Source organism: Notamacropus eugenii, chromosome 4 (assembly GCF_028372415.1).
Source record: "Notamacropus eugenii isolate mMacEug1 chromosome 4, mMacEug1.pri_v2, whole genome shotgun sequence".
Taxonomy (NCBI): Eukaryota; Metazoa; Chordata; class Mammalia; order Diprotodontia; family Macropodidae; genus Notamacropus; species Notamacropus eugenii.
The window spans coordinates 253291618-253311366 of record NC_092875.1 but is presented as its reverse complement, the minus strand read 5'-3'; the positions used below and the strand labels follow the sequence as shown (position 1 = coordinate 253311366).

The window sequence follows — 19749 nt, the reverse complement described above, 5'->3', positions numbered from 1 at the left end:
TCAGTCTGGGTTTTTGGTGCAGCATATTTCCACTTGTACATAGCTCTCTGGGAATACATTGCAGACCTGGAGTACCTACCAATCCCTCAGGCCAGGACTGGGTTCCAACTGCTTTCGAGACTTTTTCACCACCTTTTCAGCCACATCTTCCTTTTTGCTCTCCTTTTTTACCTTTTTAACCTTCTTTTCTTTTTGTCCACCATCTTGAGAGATGGGAAAGAGCCCTTTATAGATTTTTTTAAAAGATACCTAGAATTTTTTTGTTTTTGTCTTTAAATAGTAAATATGTTTGAGAGACAGCATGGCATATAGCGAATAAATGGGCCAGCCTTAGAGTCAAGAATATCTGGGTTCATGTTCTGACAAATACTGAGTTTACATGACCGTAGATGAGTCGTAACACCTTTGTTCCCCCATGAAGCTTTCTTAGACTGTAGGTTACTGGTGAATTGAAGGGATTTTCCACATCTTTTCTATGCCCCTTAAGAGTGTGGTCCTGATCTTCTGAGTCCCCATCCCAGCTTCCCATTTCTAAGTGAAAATATGTAAACACAGTTATGATGTGTGTATTTATTTATTTATTTATATTTATATACATGCTATCACCAAGTTTACCTTCTTTATTTTTCCCAGTAGGAACAATGCTTCTATGTAACTATTATCCAGTAAAATCCCAATCCAGTGCTTCTACTGTGCGGTGGAGTTGCTCCTGGGTTCTGGCTCGACGTGGGTCCTATTCTACCAAACTAGAAAAGGACATTGCATCCTTGAACCATCATCCATTCTACTAAGAGGAGTTTTAAAATCTGTATTGCTGGAGGGAGTATGACATTGAGAATTTTTGGTTTCTTTTAAGATATCAAAGCCATTTATCAGTTTGTTATGTCCTTTTTGGGTGTTCATTCAGAGTCTACTAGGGAGGAAGTGATAGGGGTAGAGATATCTGAGGCAGACAGAATGGCAAACAGTAGCAGTCTGAGTGAGAAAGTTGTTAAACGGAAGCATTATAGTGCTAAGAAAATTGATCTGAAATCAGAAATTTGATTTCCCAACATGGCTCTGTCATCTTTGTGACTTTGCAGGCCTCAAGTTCCTCATTTGTTAAAGGAAGTAATTATCATGAAAGAACACTGGATTTGGAGTCAGAAGACCTGTGTTCAAATTCTGACCCTGCTTGCTACTTACGCCTGAGTGACCTTGAACAAATCACTCTGTCTCTTTGGCCCCAGTTCCTCTGTCAAATTAGATAGTTGTATCTGATGACCTCCAAGTGCCCACACAGTACCAAAACTATGGTCCTGTGAATTAGTATTGTCTAAAACCTTCTTTTTGACTCTACAGTTCAGTGATTTTATAAGGTTTGATTCAATCCTCATGCCTGGAATCCATCTCCTCTCCCCTACTTTAGGTGCCAGAATTAAAACCCACTTTTATCCCTCTTCTTTCCTCTTAAAGGCTCTTCACTAGAAGCATTTACATTTGCTGCCGTTAGTTGAGAGGTTGTACTCCCAAGTTATTTTCTTCTGTCTGTTTTTGTTATTAACTACACTGTAAACATCTCAAGGACTTAAACTTTATCATCTCTTTATTTTTCATCCACTCATAGTTCTTCCATTATGGTTTGTGGATACTTTGATTATTTGATAAAGACGTTGGCTAGCTGGATGCCTCTTTTGTTATCCACTTTGCTAAGCATTCTAGTGAATAATCCTTGCTTTTTACCCAAGACCCCAAAGTGATACTTGTACTCTCATGTAAAGCAGGAATGTTTAGTTGGGAAAGGGGGGAGAACAAAGGCCGCTCGGCTTGCCAGGCTGCCTCCTCCACTCCACATTCTCACCAGTTACACATACAGTTCACTAAAATGAATAGAAGAGTCTACCATTTTTAATAAGATAAAAATTGTGATAATGTATATGTTTTAAAATAATATTTATAGGTATAGTCATTATTAATATACCTATATTGTCACCTGTACCAAACCTTGTGGACCGCTGGTAGTTCTGGGATCTTATTTTTGAGTCCCTGAATCACGGTATTGCAGAGTAAAAAAAGAGCCCTGGAGTCAAAAGGCTTGGATTATAGTCCATTTGAACACTTATTAACTGTGGGACTCTGGGGAAGGTATTTAACTTCTTTCAGTCTCCTTAGCTATGAAATAAAGATATTAATGTTCATATTATATGCTTCAGAGTTGTGAGGAAAGTCCTTAATAAATTTGACCCATGCTATGCAGACGCTGTCATTTAGCTGTAGTAACCTGCTTGTGTCTGCACACATGATGCTTCATCTCCTGTCTCTGCCTTTGCTTTGCCCTATGCCTACAATGCACAAATTCTTCCTCAAATTCTCTGGCTTCCTTTAAGACTCAGCTCCAGCAATACTTCTTCCAGAGGGCCTCTCAGGATCCTCCCAACTGGTGTAATGTCCTTCCCTCTAAGGCTGCTTTCCATTTATTCTGTATTAATATTGTACGGCTTTTTTTTTTTACAATGGGTAGTTTTCCTTTAGTTAAGAGTATATGTAAAAAAAATTCTTCTGAAAATTCAAGGTCTGATGTGTTTTGAGGTTTATGTGCATGTAGATAGCAGGCAAGTTTTATTTTTCTCTATCAGTAGCCATGTGAGCTACTGGGTCTACCTGCAGCAGACTCTGAATCAGCAGCCTCAATAGCTCAGCATTTTCCCCATCCCAAGATTCCTGATTAAAGAGACGTACTGGGGCCCCAGTAATATATTCCTGGGAATTCACAGAAGCACTTAGGACCACTACTTATAGTGCAGAATGACTTGGATCAGAGGAAGTTTTATACCCTGAAGGAGATCTGGATGGAAAAATTCTGACAGTAATTTCATGGCATGTCCCAGAACAATCTTATACTGGGCTCCTCAAGGGAAGGCAAGGGACCAGAAGAAATTCATGAAATGAGCGATGTGCCTTATCTGGAAAGGAACTTGGGGAACCAAGGGAAGCTAAATAGAAACTTAAAAGGAAAGAAAAACTCAAGATATGTGGATGTGACAAGTAGTTAATTGAGATAGCCCAGTAGTAATACAACTACAGTAAGCATAGGCCAGGTCAAATTAGTCTTAGTCCGGACATTTTGGGTTTCTTATCCTTATTCCAGGTGAATAGGAAGACAAGGACTTGAGCTGGGTATAGTTGTGGTCATGATAACACCAGTGGACTTAACTATATTTCTTCTTAATATTCATCAGTGACACTAGATTGGCTATGTTATAGGATCTTATTGTTGGTGATTTTTTAAAAAAAATTATCTTAATGTAAGAATCAAAGGAAAATAACATTAATCTGGACCTCAGTTCCTCCTCTGTAAAATGAGGTTATTTGGACTTGTTGCCCTTTAAGGTCCCTTTCAACTCTAAATTTAAGGATCTGGTAAAGAAGCCCAATCGAAATGTCAGAGCTTGGATAAAGGATGTACATGGCCACTTTGTCTGATCTCATTGAAGGCTAGAGCTCAGCTTGTTGGTGTCCCATAGTTACCAGTGTCCCTCCAGATAGACCTTCATGGGTCTTTTTATGAACTATAAGAACATTGTTGGTTAATGCTAATTAACCAGTGTTAATTATAAGGACATCGTGCATTAATGTGCTTACTTTACTTAAAATAATAAGATAATAAATGTCTCTTTTTTGCACTGGAGTTGAGTCCCTATTTTTTGCTACTGGATGGCAAATTCTATTTTCATTTATTATGTAGGAGAGGGGTTGAATGTCTTAACATTAAATCCTAGATATGACCAACACAATTTCATAAAAGCAGAAGCTTATTACAATGATAAGCCTCTATAGTATTTTTAGTACTAAAATCATTTTCGGAGCCCAATAAAATGGGAATAAACATATTGTACATAGATTATACAAAATCCCCAATGTGCTATACATAATTATATCACATAAAACTGCAACTCTGTTGTACCATAAATATGACATATCTAAAACTGTATGCTATCTATACCAAATATTAATTGAACACTTAATTAACAATTTTCCTTGCTTCCTTAGCATTAAAAAGCCTTTGGGGAATAAATTGGATGGCCCACCTTAAAAAAAGGATCTACTCATGGAAATTTGAACTGATGCTTTTTTTTTTTCCTTTCAATACATTTCCCTGTAGCAAGCAGAAGCATTCAAAACCATTCCATTGACCTTAGAGCTGCACTCAAAGCTGGGATCATTCCTTTCAAAAATAGCCACTGCAGCATATAAATATTTGAAGGCTCTACAAAGAACTTTAGTTGTGAGGGCTGTGATATTAGGAGTTTCTTGAATTTGGTACAGTTCATTTTCTCTCCTTTGAAACCTCTGCCCTCCTCCCAAAAAATCAAGCTCAAGGACATCTCTGATTGTGAAAGAATGATTTTATGGGGTTAATGTGGAAAGGAGGGGAGAAAGGGAAGGGCAATAGGTCACTGAAGCTGTGACTGATATTACAACTTGGTCTCCAGGAGCATTGAGATCAGCTAAGTCAACGATAGCTTATACTACTGGGTGACCAGAAAGAAAGACTTTTTGGTTTGCTTTTCACTGGTCCTAGCAGGGAGCATGTATAGGAAAGCTAAACAGGTTCTTGGAATTCCAGTTGATTTTATTTGCAGGTTTACCAAGGTCTCTGAAGGTTGTTGGTATCATGGAAGTTTGTGAGCATCAGGTAGTAGGTAAACCTATAGTTAAAGAGATGGAACTTTAATCTTGGATGATGGTTGAGAGCAAGGCAGAGTCTTAGTTCCAGAGAAACTGGAGTATGGAGCAGGTTACCAAGAAAAGTACTCTGGCATGAGGAAATCGGGTGGAGAGGAATAAGGATGAGACATGGCTATTGACATTACATTACAGAGTAGATAGATAAGTCATAGAGGCCATTTGCTGGAATCAGGGTATAAAATCAGAGCAGAAGTCATAGAATTAGAGATCTGTACCTAGATAGGCCCTTAGACAACATGTTGTCTGATTGCCTCACTTTAGAGATGAGGAAACTGAGAACCAAAGAGGTTATTATCCCACACTGGACCCACTTTAATACATGGATTCATTGGTTCTTTGTGTGGTTGCTGCCTAATAGCCCACACTGGTTCCAAGGCTGGAATTTGAGGCACTAAGTCTCTTAACTGGTTGGTCAGGTGCCACAAGCTGGTGGATTCAGGGGGGTCACTTTATTTGATGGTAAAGGTGAAGGTAGAGGTATAAGTGGAGCAAATGAAATGTAAAAAAAAGGTGGGAAAAGTAGAGCCCAGTTTCTAACATTTTGAAGTTGTATTTTCAGTGTCCAACATAGTATACAGTGCCTTGCACATAGTAGATGCTTAATATTGAATTGAATTAGCTTGATAAAGGTGAAAGTAGTTTATAGTTTCACATGTTCTGGGACTGAAAAAAATGTAATTGGATTTGATGATAAAGAGTCTATGAGTGACCCTTGTGGAAAGTCATTTGAGTAGAATGGTAGAGATAGAATCCATGGGAAGAGGTAGTGGGGTCAAGGGAATTTTTTTTAAGTGAAAAAGAAGATGTGCATCTATGATTAGGACAAGGAGCCAGTAGAGAGGAAGAGACTGAAGATTTGTGGAGAGAGAAAGGATGATTGATGCAGCAAGGTCATGAAAGAAAGATGACGTTAAGGACAGGTGAAGAGGTTGGCAATTGATCATTAATGCATGATATCTGCATTATGACAGGATCATAGATTTGTAGCTGGAATGGGACCTCAGAGGTCATCAGGACAAACCTCCTTGTTTAACAAATGAGGATCCTGAGTAAGGAGAAATTAAATTATTTGTCCAGTGGCATACATCTAATAAGTGTCTGAGGTGGAATTTGAACCCAAATATTTCTGTCTTTCAAGTCCAGTCCCCTACTCGCTGTCCCGAGCTACTTATTAAGTGTTTACAGCTTCATGTGCCCAACATGTGTCTTTATGAATATGTGCAGATATTTCTGGTTAATTTTGGGGAAGATTTTTGGTAAAGCATGTGACCTATTTAGTTGAAAGAGTTTCTCCTGGAACAGCAAAGAAAGTCTAACACCAGGCATCACATTCTTTGATGTTACATTTGAACACTGCTGTGTAAAAGAAATAGGATAAAACTGGACCATTATACAACCATGTTTCACTTTTTCACTCTGATAGTGAATGTATCTGACAGGGTATAATCACTTTGGGATGATTGGCAAGGCTAATTGGAATGGCCTTGGAACTTAATGACTTTATCAGCTTAACTTTTCTAACCATCAAGTCCCCAGGCCTTCTGATGGTATCATACTTTTATGAGATTGATTATCTTCTGGAGGTTAGACTATGTTCTATATGATAAAGAATAAGCATACTTATTACTATTCATAATAAAGCCACATAATTAATGATGCATAATATGTAGACCAAAGGACACTGGCCAAAATCTTGTCAGGAGTGGAGATTGAGTACTGAGCTGTCACTTTCTGTTCTTTCTGATTTTCTCATTTTTGTTCTTGAAGAGGCTAAGTAGAGTTACAGTGCTTTCTGAGCAGCTCCTAAGTTGAAGGAGAAGCTTATGAAGATGTGTAAATAGCTCCTTTACTTAGTGAACTTCTTTGAAGATCTGGACACGGGATTGACTAGCTTCTTGTTGGAAAGAGGCATCCAAAAGGTCGCCATACCCTAGGATTATGCTCTCGGAAAATAGAATGTCTGTGAGGCACGTCAGCCTAGGTGAATAGTGAATAAGGGAGCTATATATTTAATTATACGTAGCTAGGTGGTACAATGAATAAAGCACTTGGTCCTAACCCGAGTTCAAATCCAGACTCGGACACTTTCTAGCTGTATCACCTTGGGCAGGTCACTTAACCTGTTTCCCTCAGTTTCCTCAACCGTAAAATGGAGATAATAATAGCACTTGCCTTGAAGAGTTGATGTGAGGATCACATGAGAGTATTTTTGAAGTGCTTAGCCAGTGTTTGGCACACAACACACAATATATAAATGCTATTATTATTAGCAATAATACTTTATTTTTATTAATGTACTGTAGGTTTAGCTCACAAAGATTTGCTCAATGAGCAAATGAGGTTAACTTAGGGATCCATGAGTTATTTACTAGTTAGCACCTCATCACATCTGAAGACCTTTAAGTTTAATTCATTTTCTGCCATGCAGGTCAACTTAAGAGGGCCACTTTAAGGCCCTTGAAGACGAATAGCAGAGTCATAATTTGATAAGACATAAAAAATGTGCTTGGACTTGTGCACGTTGCAGCACATAACATTGTTGTGAATTCAGAAGGGCTTTAGAGCCAGAGGAAATCTCAGAAAGAGCAGTAGCAGTGGCGCTTTGGGCATTGCCTTAATAGGGATGTCTCCAACCATAAATGAAACTTCCTCTATGGACAGGAGGGAGTCTGCCAAATTTGATTATGTGGACCTTATAACTGGAAGATAAATTGGATTAAAAGCAAAAATCAAGAGTGTGCTGACAGGGGCCTTGGGCAGTTCCTGAAATTACCCCAATTACGAGCTGATCAATTAGCCACTTTAAAAACTTTCTCTGATAAATGCTTAAATTTATGGAAAGTGAGTTAGAGCCCTTTCTGAAGCAACAAAGGGATAATAGATTTACTCACCCCTCCATGATGAGATCATCAAACTTAGGTTTGGTAAAATATTGGCTGATGATACATGGAATATGTATATTACTGCTTAGTTTTCTGTGGAAAAATTGATTACTGCTTTTCAAGTTTGGGTATGTTCTTTTTACACACACACACACACACACACACACACACATACATACACACACCCACACCCACACACATAATTTCACCCCCATTATATGTTATAATATTTTTTAACATTTGTTTTATTTTTAAGCTTTGAGTTTCAAATTCTTTCCCTTTCTTCCCTTCTGTCCTCTCTCCCCGAGATACAAGTAATCAGATATAAGTCATATAGGTGCAGTCATGTAAAACATTTCCATATTAGTCATTTTGTACAAGAACTCAAAAGAAAACGAATGAAAGAAAGTGGAAAATAGTATGCTTCAGTTTGTATTCAAACAATATCAGTTCTTTCTCTGGAGGCGGATGGTATGATTCATCATTAGTCCTTTGGAATTGGCTTTGATCATTGTATTTCTGAGAAGAGCTAAATCATTCATAGTTCTTCACTGAACAAAATTGCTGTCACTGTGTACAATGTTCTTCTGGTTCTGTTCACTTCACTTTGCAATCAGTTCATGTAAGTCTTTCCAGATTTTTCTGAAATCATCCTGCTTGTCCTTTCTTATAGAACAATAATATTCCATCACAATCAGATACCAAAACGTGTTCAGTTACTCCACAATTCATGGACATCTCTTCAATTTCCAATTTCCCCTGCAAAAAGAGTTGCTATAAATATTTTTGTACAAATAGGTTCCTTCCCCTCCCCTTTTTTTGGATGTCTTTGGGATATAGACTTAGCGGTGGTACTGGTATGTTCTTTGACTGTAACCCTAGATTCACAAAGCAAATTTGTTGTTAAGGCACAGCTTAGATAGTCAATAGGATTAATTTCTCTATGATAGTCTACATGTTCTGGGTATCTTAAGGTTGGTGATTAGACTTATCATTTCATTGGAATAGGGAATTCCCTGCTAAGGAAACTCACTCTGTCAGTGCAGGTCAGCACATTCTCCACAACTTAGTAGTCTTATACAGTTGTCTACTGCTCTGAGATGTAAAGTAACTGGTCCAGGTAACACTGTCAGTATATGTCATACGTAGGACTCAAACCTAGGTTTTTCTGGCTTTTTCTAGCCATAAAACCCTGCTGCCTTTTTCTTGAGTAACTTAGAAGGAATAGGGGAAAAAGATCTTTAATTAAATTAAATTGAGAGTCTGACGATGGGGAGAGGAAAGGAAGGAAACATGCATTTATTAAGCACCTGTCATGTGCCAAGCCCTAGGCTAAGCATTTTTACAGAAATTGTCTCACTAGATCCTCACCAAAATTCAATGAGATAGGTGCTATTATGATTTTCATTTTACGGTTAAGGAAGCTGAGGCAAAAGTAAGTTGAGTGACTTGCCTAGGGTTGCACCTGAGGCCAGATTTGAACATGGTTGTTCTAGGCTACAGGCCCAGGCCTCTTTCCACTGTACAATCTGGTTGCCTGTGGAAAATGGTATAATCTTTCTCTCTTTGCCCCTCCCCCCATTTTTTTTCCCTTGTGTCTATACACATGCATCTGAAAGTGAGTTCTTTTTATTTGGTATCTGATAAATCTAAATAGAATTTAAATGGAGAAATTTAAATTAGAATATGTAAAATTGGGGGAAAGTCATTTAGTCTAGAGGTCATTCTTTGTCAGAATATTGAGTTTGTGTATGAATAACATGGTGTTTTGTGAGCATACTTTCCATAGAAAAGGAAGACAAGAAGCTCAGGGTTTTAAAAGTAAACGTGAAGAATGTTAAGGAAATATGTGAACTCTACAGACTAGCAACTTGAACCTTGTGGAATTCTGTATATGGATACATAGATCCACACAAACAGGATTAAAGCAAGGAAACCTTTTTCTGACTTAGTGCTAAGTCCGAAATATGTAATTTAAAAAAAAATGTTGTTTTTGAACTCTGTGCTGTGATTAAAATTACATTCCATTGGAGTTACTGATTTGAAATGAAGTAGACTTGACTTCAGATTTAACTTTTGTCATTCATTAACTCAGTGACCACTGCAAAATAAAATCACTTAATCTTTCTGAGCCCTCACTTCTCATCTGTAAAATGGGGATATGTCTTTAGTCTCTGTCTTCAGACTGATTGTGAGACTCAGATGAGATGTTTTGTATAGCATTTTTCAAAATTGAAAGGCCTACCCCTACACAAATGTCCATTGTTGTGTTTTCATTATGTTCCTGATGTTACTTGGTTATCCCAGTGATGTAAAAGGAACCTGACACCTAGGAGATATGAAAAACTTTAACTTATTAAAATGCAGAATTATAAGGCTTGGACACTTTCTTCTCCAACAGAGAAGTTTTTTATTTTCTGTTATATGGAAAAAGTAAGAGATATAGTGGTTTAAGGAATACCACAGTTCAGACCTATATTTTGGGAATATCAATTTGGATTGAATATGTGGATTGAAGAGGAATTGAGTGTATATGTGTGTGTGTAGAGGAGATGGAGGCCTCCATGTTCATCATCTCTTTGGATGTTGCTCATTTTTTGCCAAACTTTTATAGTCTCCTCATTTCTCTACTTCCTTTCTGGACTTTAAAATTATTAAAAAAAACAAAACAACTGACATTTGCCATGAGCTCACATGATTTATGTAAGATCATTTTGAAATGTGTAAAATAATATAAAAACTCTATTAATACTTAAAATGTCTATGATTTTATCAGTTTTAAGTGCTTCTGTTATTCTATTCTCAGCAGTGGTACTGTGGCTTCTGAATCTATTGCCAGGTAACCAAACTTCTGGTGATGAATGTCTCATACTGTTCAGCCTTGGGTCCATAGTGAAGGCCTTTCTGCCTTGTCAAGATCAGGCAAAACTTGTGCTCTCTTTCTACCCATCTCATTACTCCTCAGTCTTCTTTGCTGGATCTTTGCCCAGGCCATTCCTGCCAATGGATATCTCCGAGGACTCTATCCTCAGATCTCTTCTCCCTCTATTCTGTTTTGCTTGGTGATCTTGTCAGCTCCATGGATTTAATTATCATCTCTATGCTGATGATTGATTTGCAGATCTACTTGTCCAGACCTAAAGTTTCTCCTGTCTTTCAGGTTTGAATTATCCAACTGCTTATTGGATGTTTTGAACTGGATATCCGCAGCATATTTTAAACTCTACACATCCATAACTGAGCTTATCTTTCCCTCCAAACCCTTTTCTCATCTTCCCCATAGAAGCAAAGGTGTATCAGAGGCAGTTCAAGCAGTTAAATTCTGTTAATGGAAATAGGCAAATGCTTTAAATCAGGTCTTAATTTGATGATTATTGATTGTTTGAGCCAAAGAAAGTAATAGAGAAAATGACAGTAATGCAGATTAGACTTAAAAGGGTGTCTTGTATATTTTTTTGGAGGGGGGGATTGTTAAAAATTTACTGGTGTGTCAAAGTTGGAGGACACCACCATCCTCCCAGTTACCCAGGGTCACAATTCAGGTATCATCCTGGGATCCTTACTCTCCACTCTGTCACTGAGTCCTGTTGATTTTATTTTCATAACATCTCCGGCATATCTCCCTTCTGTCTTCTGTTGCTACCATTCTGGTATAGGCCTTCATCATTTCATGCTGGGACTACAAGTCTCCCTGCCTCAAATCTCTCCCTGCCCCTGTCTTCTACTCAGTTCTCAATTTGATCTCTCTGAAGTGCAGGTCTGACCATATCACTTACCACCTCCCTCCATTCAGTAAACTCCAGTAGCTCACTGTCACCTCCAGGATCAAATAGAAATCCTGTATTTGTCTTGTAAAGCCATTTATAACTTGACTCTGTCTCACCTTTTTAGCTTTCTTACACTTTAATTCCCCCCCCCCCCCCCACTTTCTGTTCCCCATGTACTCTGAAATTCAGAGACACTGGCCTCTGCTGTTCCTTGAACAAAACACTATATCTCCTGACTTTTGTCCTGACTTGTGGGTATTTTCACTGGCTGGTCCCTCATGTCTGGAATGCTCTCCCTCCTCATCTCTGCCTTTCCTTCAAGTGCACTAAATCTCACTTTCTACAAGAAGCTTTTGCCAATCCCTTTTTGTGCTGGTGCCTTCCCTCTGCTGATTATCTACAATTTATTTATCCTATATATCTCTTATTTGCACTTACTTGTGACTTGTCTCCCCCATATGACTGTAGTATTTAGCGTTGTGTGACACATAGAAGGTGCTTAATAAATGCTTGTTGACTGATTGATTAGCTTTTCAGATGCCAGGGTCATCTTTATGCCAAGATGGCATTTTAGAGTAGAATTTTAATGAAAGAATAATGATGATAATTATTCATAATGAAGTAGACCTTGACCCCAACATCACTAAATAGACCTTTGTCTGTTCATCTCTTCTTACAACGAGTTTTCTGACTTTTTCACATAGACTGAGATTTTCTTTTAATGAGAATTTGCCCCTTTTGTGTAGTTCTGTGTCAGTTTGTGTCATTATCAATTTCCTTGTTGCATGCAGGATGTCCCAAAAGTCTTAGTGCAGTTTTAAGAAGTAAGCATTGATATTTAAGCTGCTAAGGCTCAAAACTACATTAAGACTTCTAGAACACTTTGGATTTAGTTTTTACGTTCTGTGTTGGCTTGGATCCCATCTTCTAGCAGAGTATATAAAAGTATTACATCTAGAAGCAGGACATTTGGGCTAAATTTCTACTTCACTGTTCAATACAGTATGATATCTTATGCAAAGAAGTCACTTAACCTTTCCAGGCCTCAGTTTTCTCATCTGTAAAGTGAAGGTGATGGAATGGATGATTCCCAAGGCCCCATTAAGGCCCCATTGACTCTAGACATACAAATGTAAAATATTAATATCAATCATTACTTAAGTGATCTTGCAACATCCAGAATAATGCTATTAATAATGATAATGATGATGACAACAACAGTGCATTTTGGGGACAGTCCTGTAATTTTATTCATATAAGGAAACTATCGACAGCACTGTCTCAAAAACTTCTCTGTACTTATTAAGTCTTAGAAAGTTGCATGGGGAGTTTGAGGAACTTGTCTAGGGTCCCATGGTCTCTATAGGTTAAAGCAGTCCTTAAATCCAGCTTTCTGACTCAAAACCAACTCTTAATCCACTAGGCTATCCTGTTTCTCATAATAATAATAGCTGAAATTTTTTTAGCATTTTGCTTTGCTTTCATCCTCATTTGATCCTTATGAAGTAGATACTATCATAATACCCCATTTCACGGATGAGGAATCAGGCTTAAGAGAAGTTTTTGGCTTTTTTGAGATGATTGTAAAACTTACAGAGGCAGTATAATATGATTTAAAGGAATTTAAAATTGATTTTTCTCTTTAACAATGGGGATCCTTGGAAATGCAGTCCTTTAATTAGTAATAGAGTCCTCAATTTATAGACACACTTGACTTGTATCCTTTAGGTGGGAATGCTTATCCTTGACTTGCTACTGTTAGGGGTTTGCCTGCCACCCACCCATATCACTCTCATGGCTGTACTCTGTCATGGGCCTTTGGCTACCACTCTTTGCTACTTCAGCTTCACCTTCAAAGTCTTAGTCTCTGCTTTTTAGTTTTCCTCAGGAGCAGTGAGATGAGAGGGGATGCAAATGGAAAACTTTGGTGGGCCAGCCAGCTGATGTTCTCCATTTGTCTTCTACCCCCTGCTCCTGACCACCAGTAAGGAAGGAAAGGAAGGATAGGATTCTGTCCGGCTGATTCCTCTTTGCTTCCCTCCTTCCCTTTCCCTTTGGCCCCTTTGTAGATTTCCCAACTCTTCTTTCCTTGTATTTTTCCCCCATGTCCAAAGTGTTTGTCTTTCATATTGGGACAGAGGGCAGATAAAGACTGATTGTATATCCCAGATATCCTCATTTGGAACTCAGAATTACCTTTTCCCATGGAAGCATTGTTATCTGATCACTGAGTTAACACACACTGCTCTATTAGGGCTGTTTTTCAGGTAAATTATGAGTTAAACAGGCTTTTACTGGTTGTCCTGGAAAGCTAATCATTGCAATATAACCTTGTTTGGGGTGGAGGCAGGAGGCGGGGAATGTGTTTTGAGTTCCAACAACCAATGTGAAAAATCACCTTTTACAACACAACCCATTTTATAATTTATAGAGGGCGTGTACCTACAGTATGCTGAATCTTCTAATCAAAATAAGTATAGATAAGGTAATGTGTGCCTGAATTAAATTTGTGTGAAATTTTAACTGTACTTAATGTTTTAAGTGAAATAACTCCCCGAGACTTGCCACGTATCCATATATATCACATAAACCACAAAAACCACGGTGCTTTCAGTTACTTAAATTTCTATCAGAATTTTACTAAGTAAAGACAGCCTTGGGCCAGAGTGGGCTAAAAAAAAAATTGTGGCTACGTATTAGTGACTGAAAGAGCATGTACTAGGGCTTTGATTTTTAAGCCAGTTTAGGGCATTAAAAACACCAGATGAGAAAGAATAAAAGGAAGAACAAAAAAAGCTGCTTGTTTACTAATTTTAAGGAGAATTTTCCCTCAAGCATCATAAATGCTGAATGATTCATTAAGTTAGAAATCAAATTATATTGCTATGGCACAATAGAAAGTATATTTTAGAAAGATATATTTAATTGGAAAATTAGACTTTTAGTTTTGTTTATTGCAGTCATTTCAAAATTTGGATAATTGTGTCATTTTTGTGGGACAAGTCTGAGTTTATGTAGGTACTGCTTTTATCATAGAAGATTTTTTTGTCAATATACGCAATAGAGTCAGAGAAACTCTTCATAACCAAATATTTTAAATGGGTAATAATATCTCTAAAAGTAAATGTTAAAAGTGTCTCCTTCCTACTATTGAAAAATAAGTTTGTGGTGGCGATTAATGCAAGGTTTATTACAGCATGAGAGATGTTTTTGTTTCCCCTATGATTCCACTTGAGTTTCAATAAGCATTTTACTTGAAATGTTCAATAGTTAGAAGAATCCAGAATGTGTAGTATTTAGCTCTTACCAGACAAGTGGGATTTGTTCCTTCCATTCCAGTTATCAAAAAGATTAACCCTTTGCCCTCAAAGTTCTAATTGTAGCCATTGAGAAACAAAGGAGTTATTTGTACAAGATAGAAGAGAAATGAGTTCTTTTTTTTCTTCCCCAAGTGGAATGTTGCCTAGTTGAAGGGGGGTTACGATTATTACACACATTTTATCTTGTATTTCAGGCACCAATACAGGCAACTGGTGAAATCACATTATGCAAGACTGGATTTCCTGAAGATGTTTACAGTGCCGTCTTATCGAGGGGTGTGCATGAAGGACAACCTCTTCTCAATGGTATCATTTGAAAAGAAATATTTCTTTTTTTATGTTCTGTGCTTTTTGCAACAAATTGGTCATTTAAAAAAATCCCTCAATCATTTCTACTATAGTAATCAGTATGAATTTTTCAGTCAGTATAATGAGACTATAGGGACCATATTCTACCCTTATTGTAAGTTCATGGATCTCTTACAGTACGTAATTGAAGGTTTCTGTACTCTTTTATAATTTTCTTTCATGTATCTTCCATTTTGATTTGCAATAGAAGTCTTACTATGAACTGGTTACTATTTTATTTTCTGATAATTGTGCCATTAATCTAGTTATCACTGTTTTAATGATCAGACCTTGAGTTGGATTCACAGAGTCCAGGGAAAGACTTTGAGTCAGAGACTTGTAGGGATAAGAAGTGGTGAGATTCATTGAAAGGACACATAAGAACAGATTTTAGCAGCCCCACGAGCTAGTGGATACAACCACAGCCAGCCCAGATTGTCAAACAAAAAGTTATGTATCACCCTGGATCCCATATTCCCCATTACTGAGTATATGGTGGCAGGAAGGGCAACTACCTCAAATTCTGAGTGACTTTGGGTCTTGGATGAAAAATATTCTGTCTGATACCACCATTATGACAGTGCAAGGAACTTTAAGGGAAAGATAGGGAACTGGCAGAATCTTGTGAAAGGAACAACATGATTTGTGTTATTTCTGAAAGGAAGCCTCAGAGCCATACGATACTAATTCCTTTTAAATAGAGAAGAGAAAAACTCAAAGCAGGAGTATGTAGCTGTCTTCTCCCCCCTCCCCTTTAAATCTGGAGTTGTGATTTCATCAGCATCAGGAACTCTTGGTGTAGATGTAGATACACTTTCCATATGTGCATTAGCAACTCTTCCCCCATAACTTATTGTCTCTGAAAGTTGGTGGAGACATTGTGAGGTTGAGTGATTTATTCCTGGTTAAACCACTCTGTATTTCAGAGGCAGGTATCGAATCCCTGTGTGCGATTCCAAGGTTAGCTTCCAACATATAGGCTAGAGTTGATTCAGTGATACAACTGGTATCCTCCTAAGCCCAACCCTTGATAGCATGTACTTAGGCCTTAGAGATAGAATTTCATATTGGGGGAGCGTAGGTAAACGTGTGGGTTTGGGGATTTTGGGGTTATTTTGTTTGGTTTTGGCAAGATAACTACTTTACTCACAAGGGTCCAGACTATACTTATTTTGCCTTATTTAGATCAGGCCCTTTTCCATATAAGGATGAGGAGACTTTTTCTCTTTTTTTATTTGATGACTGTCTGCTAGCCAGACCATGGACTTCATTTAGTAGTGATATTCTTGGGCCATTTTAATATTTCCCTCCCTCCCTTGCTTATTCTTCTTTATGCAATGCCAGGGTCAGCTATGGGAGACCCACATTTATTCTAAATATGTCACCTACTGGAGACTACAGGGGTGGAAGGCTGTTACCTGAGGATACCCCAGGGAATAGTGATGTGGTCATTCCGAGAGGCCATTATAATAAGCAGACTGTGTAATTATTCATATGCCCAGTTCAGAATGGTGGCCGTCAAAGAAGGAGTACTTTATATTACTTCATGTAGTAGAATTCTCATGGTATAAGCCCAATCCAGATCAGTATATTTCATATAACTTTTAGGAGGAAAGTTTATCTAAATAGTATATGAGGTTCATAATTTTCTGGTCTCCACTCATACTATTCAGGCAGCATATTGGACCAGAAGAGCAATATAGAAAGGCCCGTTTTCTACTCTTTGAGAAGCAGAGGTTGTCTGCAGAGTCCCCTTAGGAGTGGAGGTGCCATGACAGCCACTTGGTATCTAACTTACAGTGTAAGATAGAGGGCATAATGACTCATTGAGAACCATGAGTATGGTTAGGAGGTACTTTTGGGTTTTCGTCATTGAATACATCAATCATGTGCGGGTCAGATAAAAGCTAATCATAGGACTTAATAGAATTCCTTTGCAGTTGGGGGGCCAGGCTAAAGTCATTGGATAGTCATTCATTAGTCACTCTAGCTGTCTCTTTCTACATCCTCCCTCTTCCTCAGTCCTTTCGGGGAAAGCATCTCAGTCTAAACATCCTGGATCACAGGGAATGACGATTGCCAAGTATTTTGTTCAGGCTTGTGGTTTTTGTTTTTAAATTCATTTGAGCAAAGTTATACTTCATATGTTGAATCAAGACAAACTTTTCCTAAAGGATGAATTAGTTCTTAATGTATTAATACATAGAATTGTAAAAGTGAGCTACTTCATGAAAGAGAGGCCCATGATCAACTTTTAATTGAGTTGAAATGTGGATTCATGGTTTAACTTCTTGTGTATAGGATAAGAGTTCATAGAAATTGTTAGTTAATTTACTGAGTTGTGGCACTAATGATTTTGCATATAGACTCATCTGGTTCATGTTTAATTATTTATTCAATTCATTTTTAGTTTTCCCTGTAAATCTTAATAAAAGCTTAAATCTGAAGTATTACTAGGTACCTTAAATGAACAAATGATGTTTTGTCTTTAAATTTAACTACAGGAGGATGGAACTTCAGTTAATGATGTGTTCTCCATAGACCTATTTATTATAAAACTGTGAGTCATTGAAACTTGAAAGAAAAGAGACTTGATTAGTATAGTTTGATCTAAACTTGAATTGCCTATCAATGTTGAAAATCTTTAAGACTGCTTTATAACGTTGCTTTTAGAAAATTCTGTGGCAACCAGAACTAATTAGATTTTCACAGGACTCTGCCATATGCCCTTATTTGAAGTTTGTGCCTCTGTATGTGTGTGTGCATGTATGTGTGTTTAGAATTGACACATCTGAGTAGTTAAGTACTTAAGGATACTCTCAATTGTGAGATGTTTCAAAATACGTGATTTTTCCTCACCTCTCAACTATCGTGGCACAGGTAATTATTTAATCTCCCTTTTTTATAGTAGGAGTCAGTGTAATACATAGTATAATAGAAAGTCCTCATCATCCTAGTTCTGGCCCTTATTACTTCTCACCTGGATTACTGAAATAGCTTCACGTATCTTTTTCACATAGCAGCCAAAAGTGATTTTTCCTGAGGCCTCTACCTCAGTCAGTCCTCCACCCAGCAAACTCCAGAGTCTTCCTATTACCTACAAGATTGAATATAATCTCCTTTGACATTTCAGGCCTTTTACAGTCTGGCCCCTTAGCCTGTGCTTTGACTTCCCTTCACATCCTCTGTGGTCCTGGCAGGCTTGGCCTCCTTACTGTTCCTCTCACTTGCTTTTTAGCTGGCTATTTCTCCTGTCTGGAAGTCATTCCTTCCTCACCTCCCTTCTTAGACTCCCTAATAACCTTCAAGGTTTAACTCAAGTACCATATTCTGTATGAAGTCTTTCCTAACCATGCCAAGCTGACAGTGCCTTTGCCCCAACATTTTATATTTGCCTGTATTGTGTGAAGGTGGGCTGGCAAATGTTTAACAACCCGAGTAAAGATATACTTTTAAGTTTAATTTGTATTATTATTAACACTTTAATTTGTATTATTATTATTAACACGTACCTCTAGACAAGCAACAAAGCAATAAATCAGGCCCTGAATTTTAGTGTTTGTTAATTTGCACCCAGAAAATTTAACTCTTGGCAGGTTGGAGTTAGTCCCTATACAGCCTACTTTTTCCCACTCTAGATTGGAGTCTCCTCAAAGACAGCCATTCATTTTTGTCTTTCTATCCATTAGTGCCTGTGTGAATGATTGGCTCATAGTAGTAGGTGCTTAATAAATGCTTACTGATTGATTCTGAACCAGAGGTAGATTCTGTGTATGTTTGTGTGTGTGTGTGTGTGTGTGTGTGTGTGTGTGCGTGTGTTTTCTAGTAGTCCCCACTCCATTGAATATTTAATGAGATTTTGTCAGGGTCAATTGACATAATATCTGTGAAAATACTTTGAAAACTCTAAGGCAGTGAGAATGTAAATTACAATTGCTCTGTTAAGATTTATGCTTGCTCACCTACAGTTTTTGTTTAGTCCTTATTTTTCCTGCACCTAATACTGCCCTTGATCTCCAAATAAAAAAAAGAGTTTTCACAAAATCATAGATTTAGTACTGGAAGGAGGACTTTGGAAATCATGTTATTCAGTCCTTCCTCACTTTCCCTCCCATCACATAGTAAGTAAAGCAAAGACTCAGAGAGAGGTTTTTTGCCCAAGGCTGCACATATAATAAGTAGCAGAACTGGAATTTGATACTCAAGTCCTCTGAATCCCAGTTCTTTGTTTTATACAATATATCATAGTCTTCATGGAGGTGAGAAACTCCCAGTTTCTTGGATTGTTGTCTCTTTGAAAATAGAAGGGATAGTGCAGTAGATAGAATGCTGGACTTGAAGTAAGGAAGACCTGAGTTCAAGTTCAGCCTCAGATACTAACTTCATGGGCCTGGGCCTGGGCAGGTTACTTTAAAAAACAACAGTAAACATAAACTGCCTCAGTTTCCTCATCTGTAAAGTGGAGGTAATAATAGCCCCCCACTTCCTAGAGTTGCACAGAGGGTCAAATGAGATAACATTTGTAAAATGCTTAGCACAGTGCCTGGCATATGAAAGGTACTATGTAAATTTTAGCTACTATTATAATAGCAATCCATATGTTTCATTAACTAAAGATAAGTTTCTGCCAAAACTTACAACACCCAGGTGCTTTCTTTTTGCCTAACAACTATTTTCAGAGTTGTCAACATCCTTATTTTGATA

The 19749-nt window shown here is 37.7% G+C and overlaps 1 protein-coding gene across 1 annotated transcript in view; it reads left to right on the top strand.

Annotated features, from left to right (window-relative positions):
* The window catches only part of CDH2 (cadherin 2), a 259007-nt gene that overhangs the window by 15517 nt on the left and 223741 nt on the right, over window positions 1-19749 (top strand). The window contains exon 2 of the mRNA XM_072604465.1: window positions 14892-15003. Coding sequence (XP_072460566.1) covers window positions 14892-15003 — 112 coding nt within the window. The remainder of the gene's footprint in view (window positions 1-14891; window positions 15004-19749) is intronic.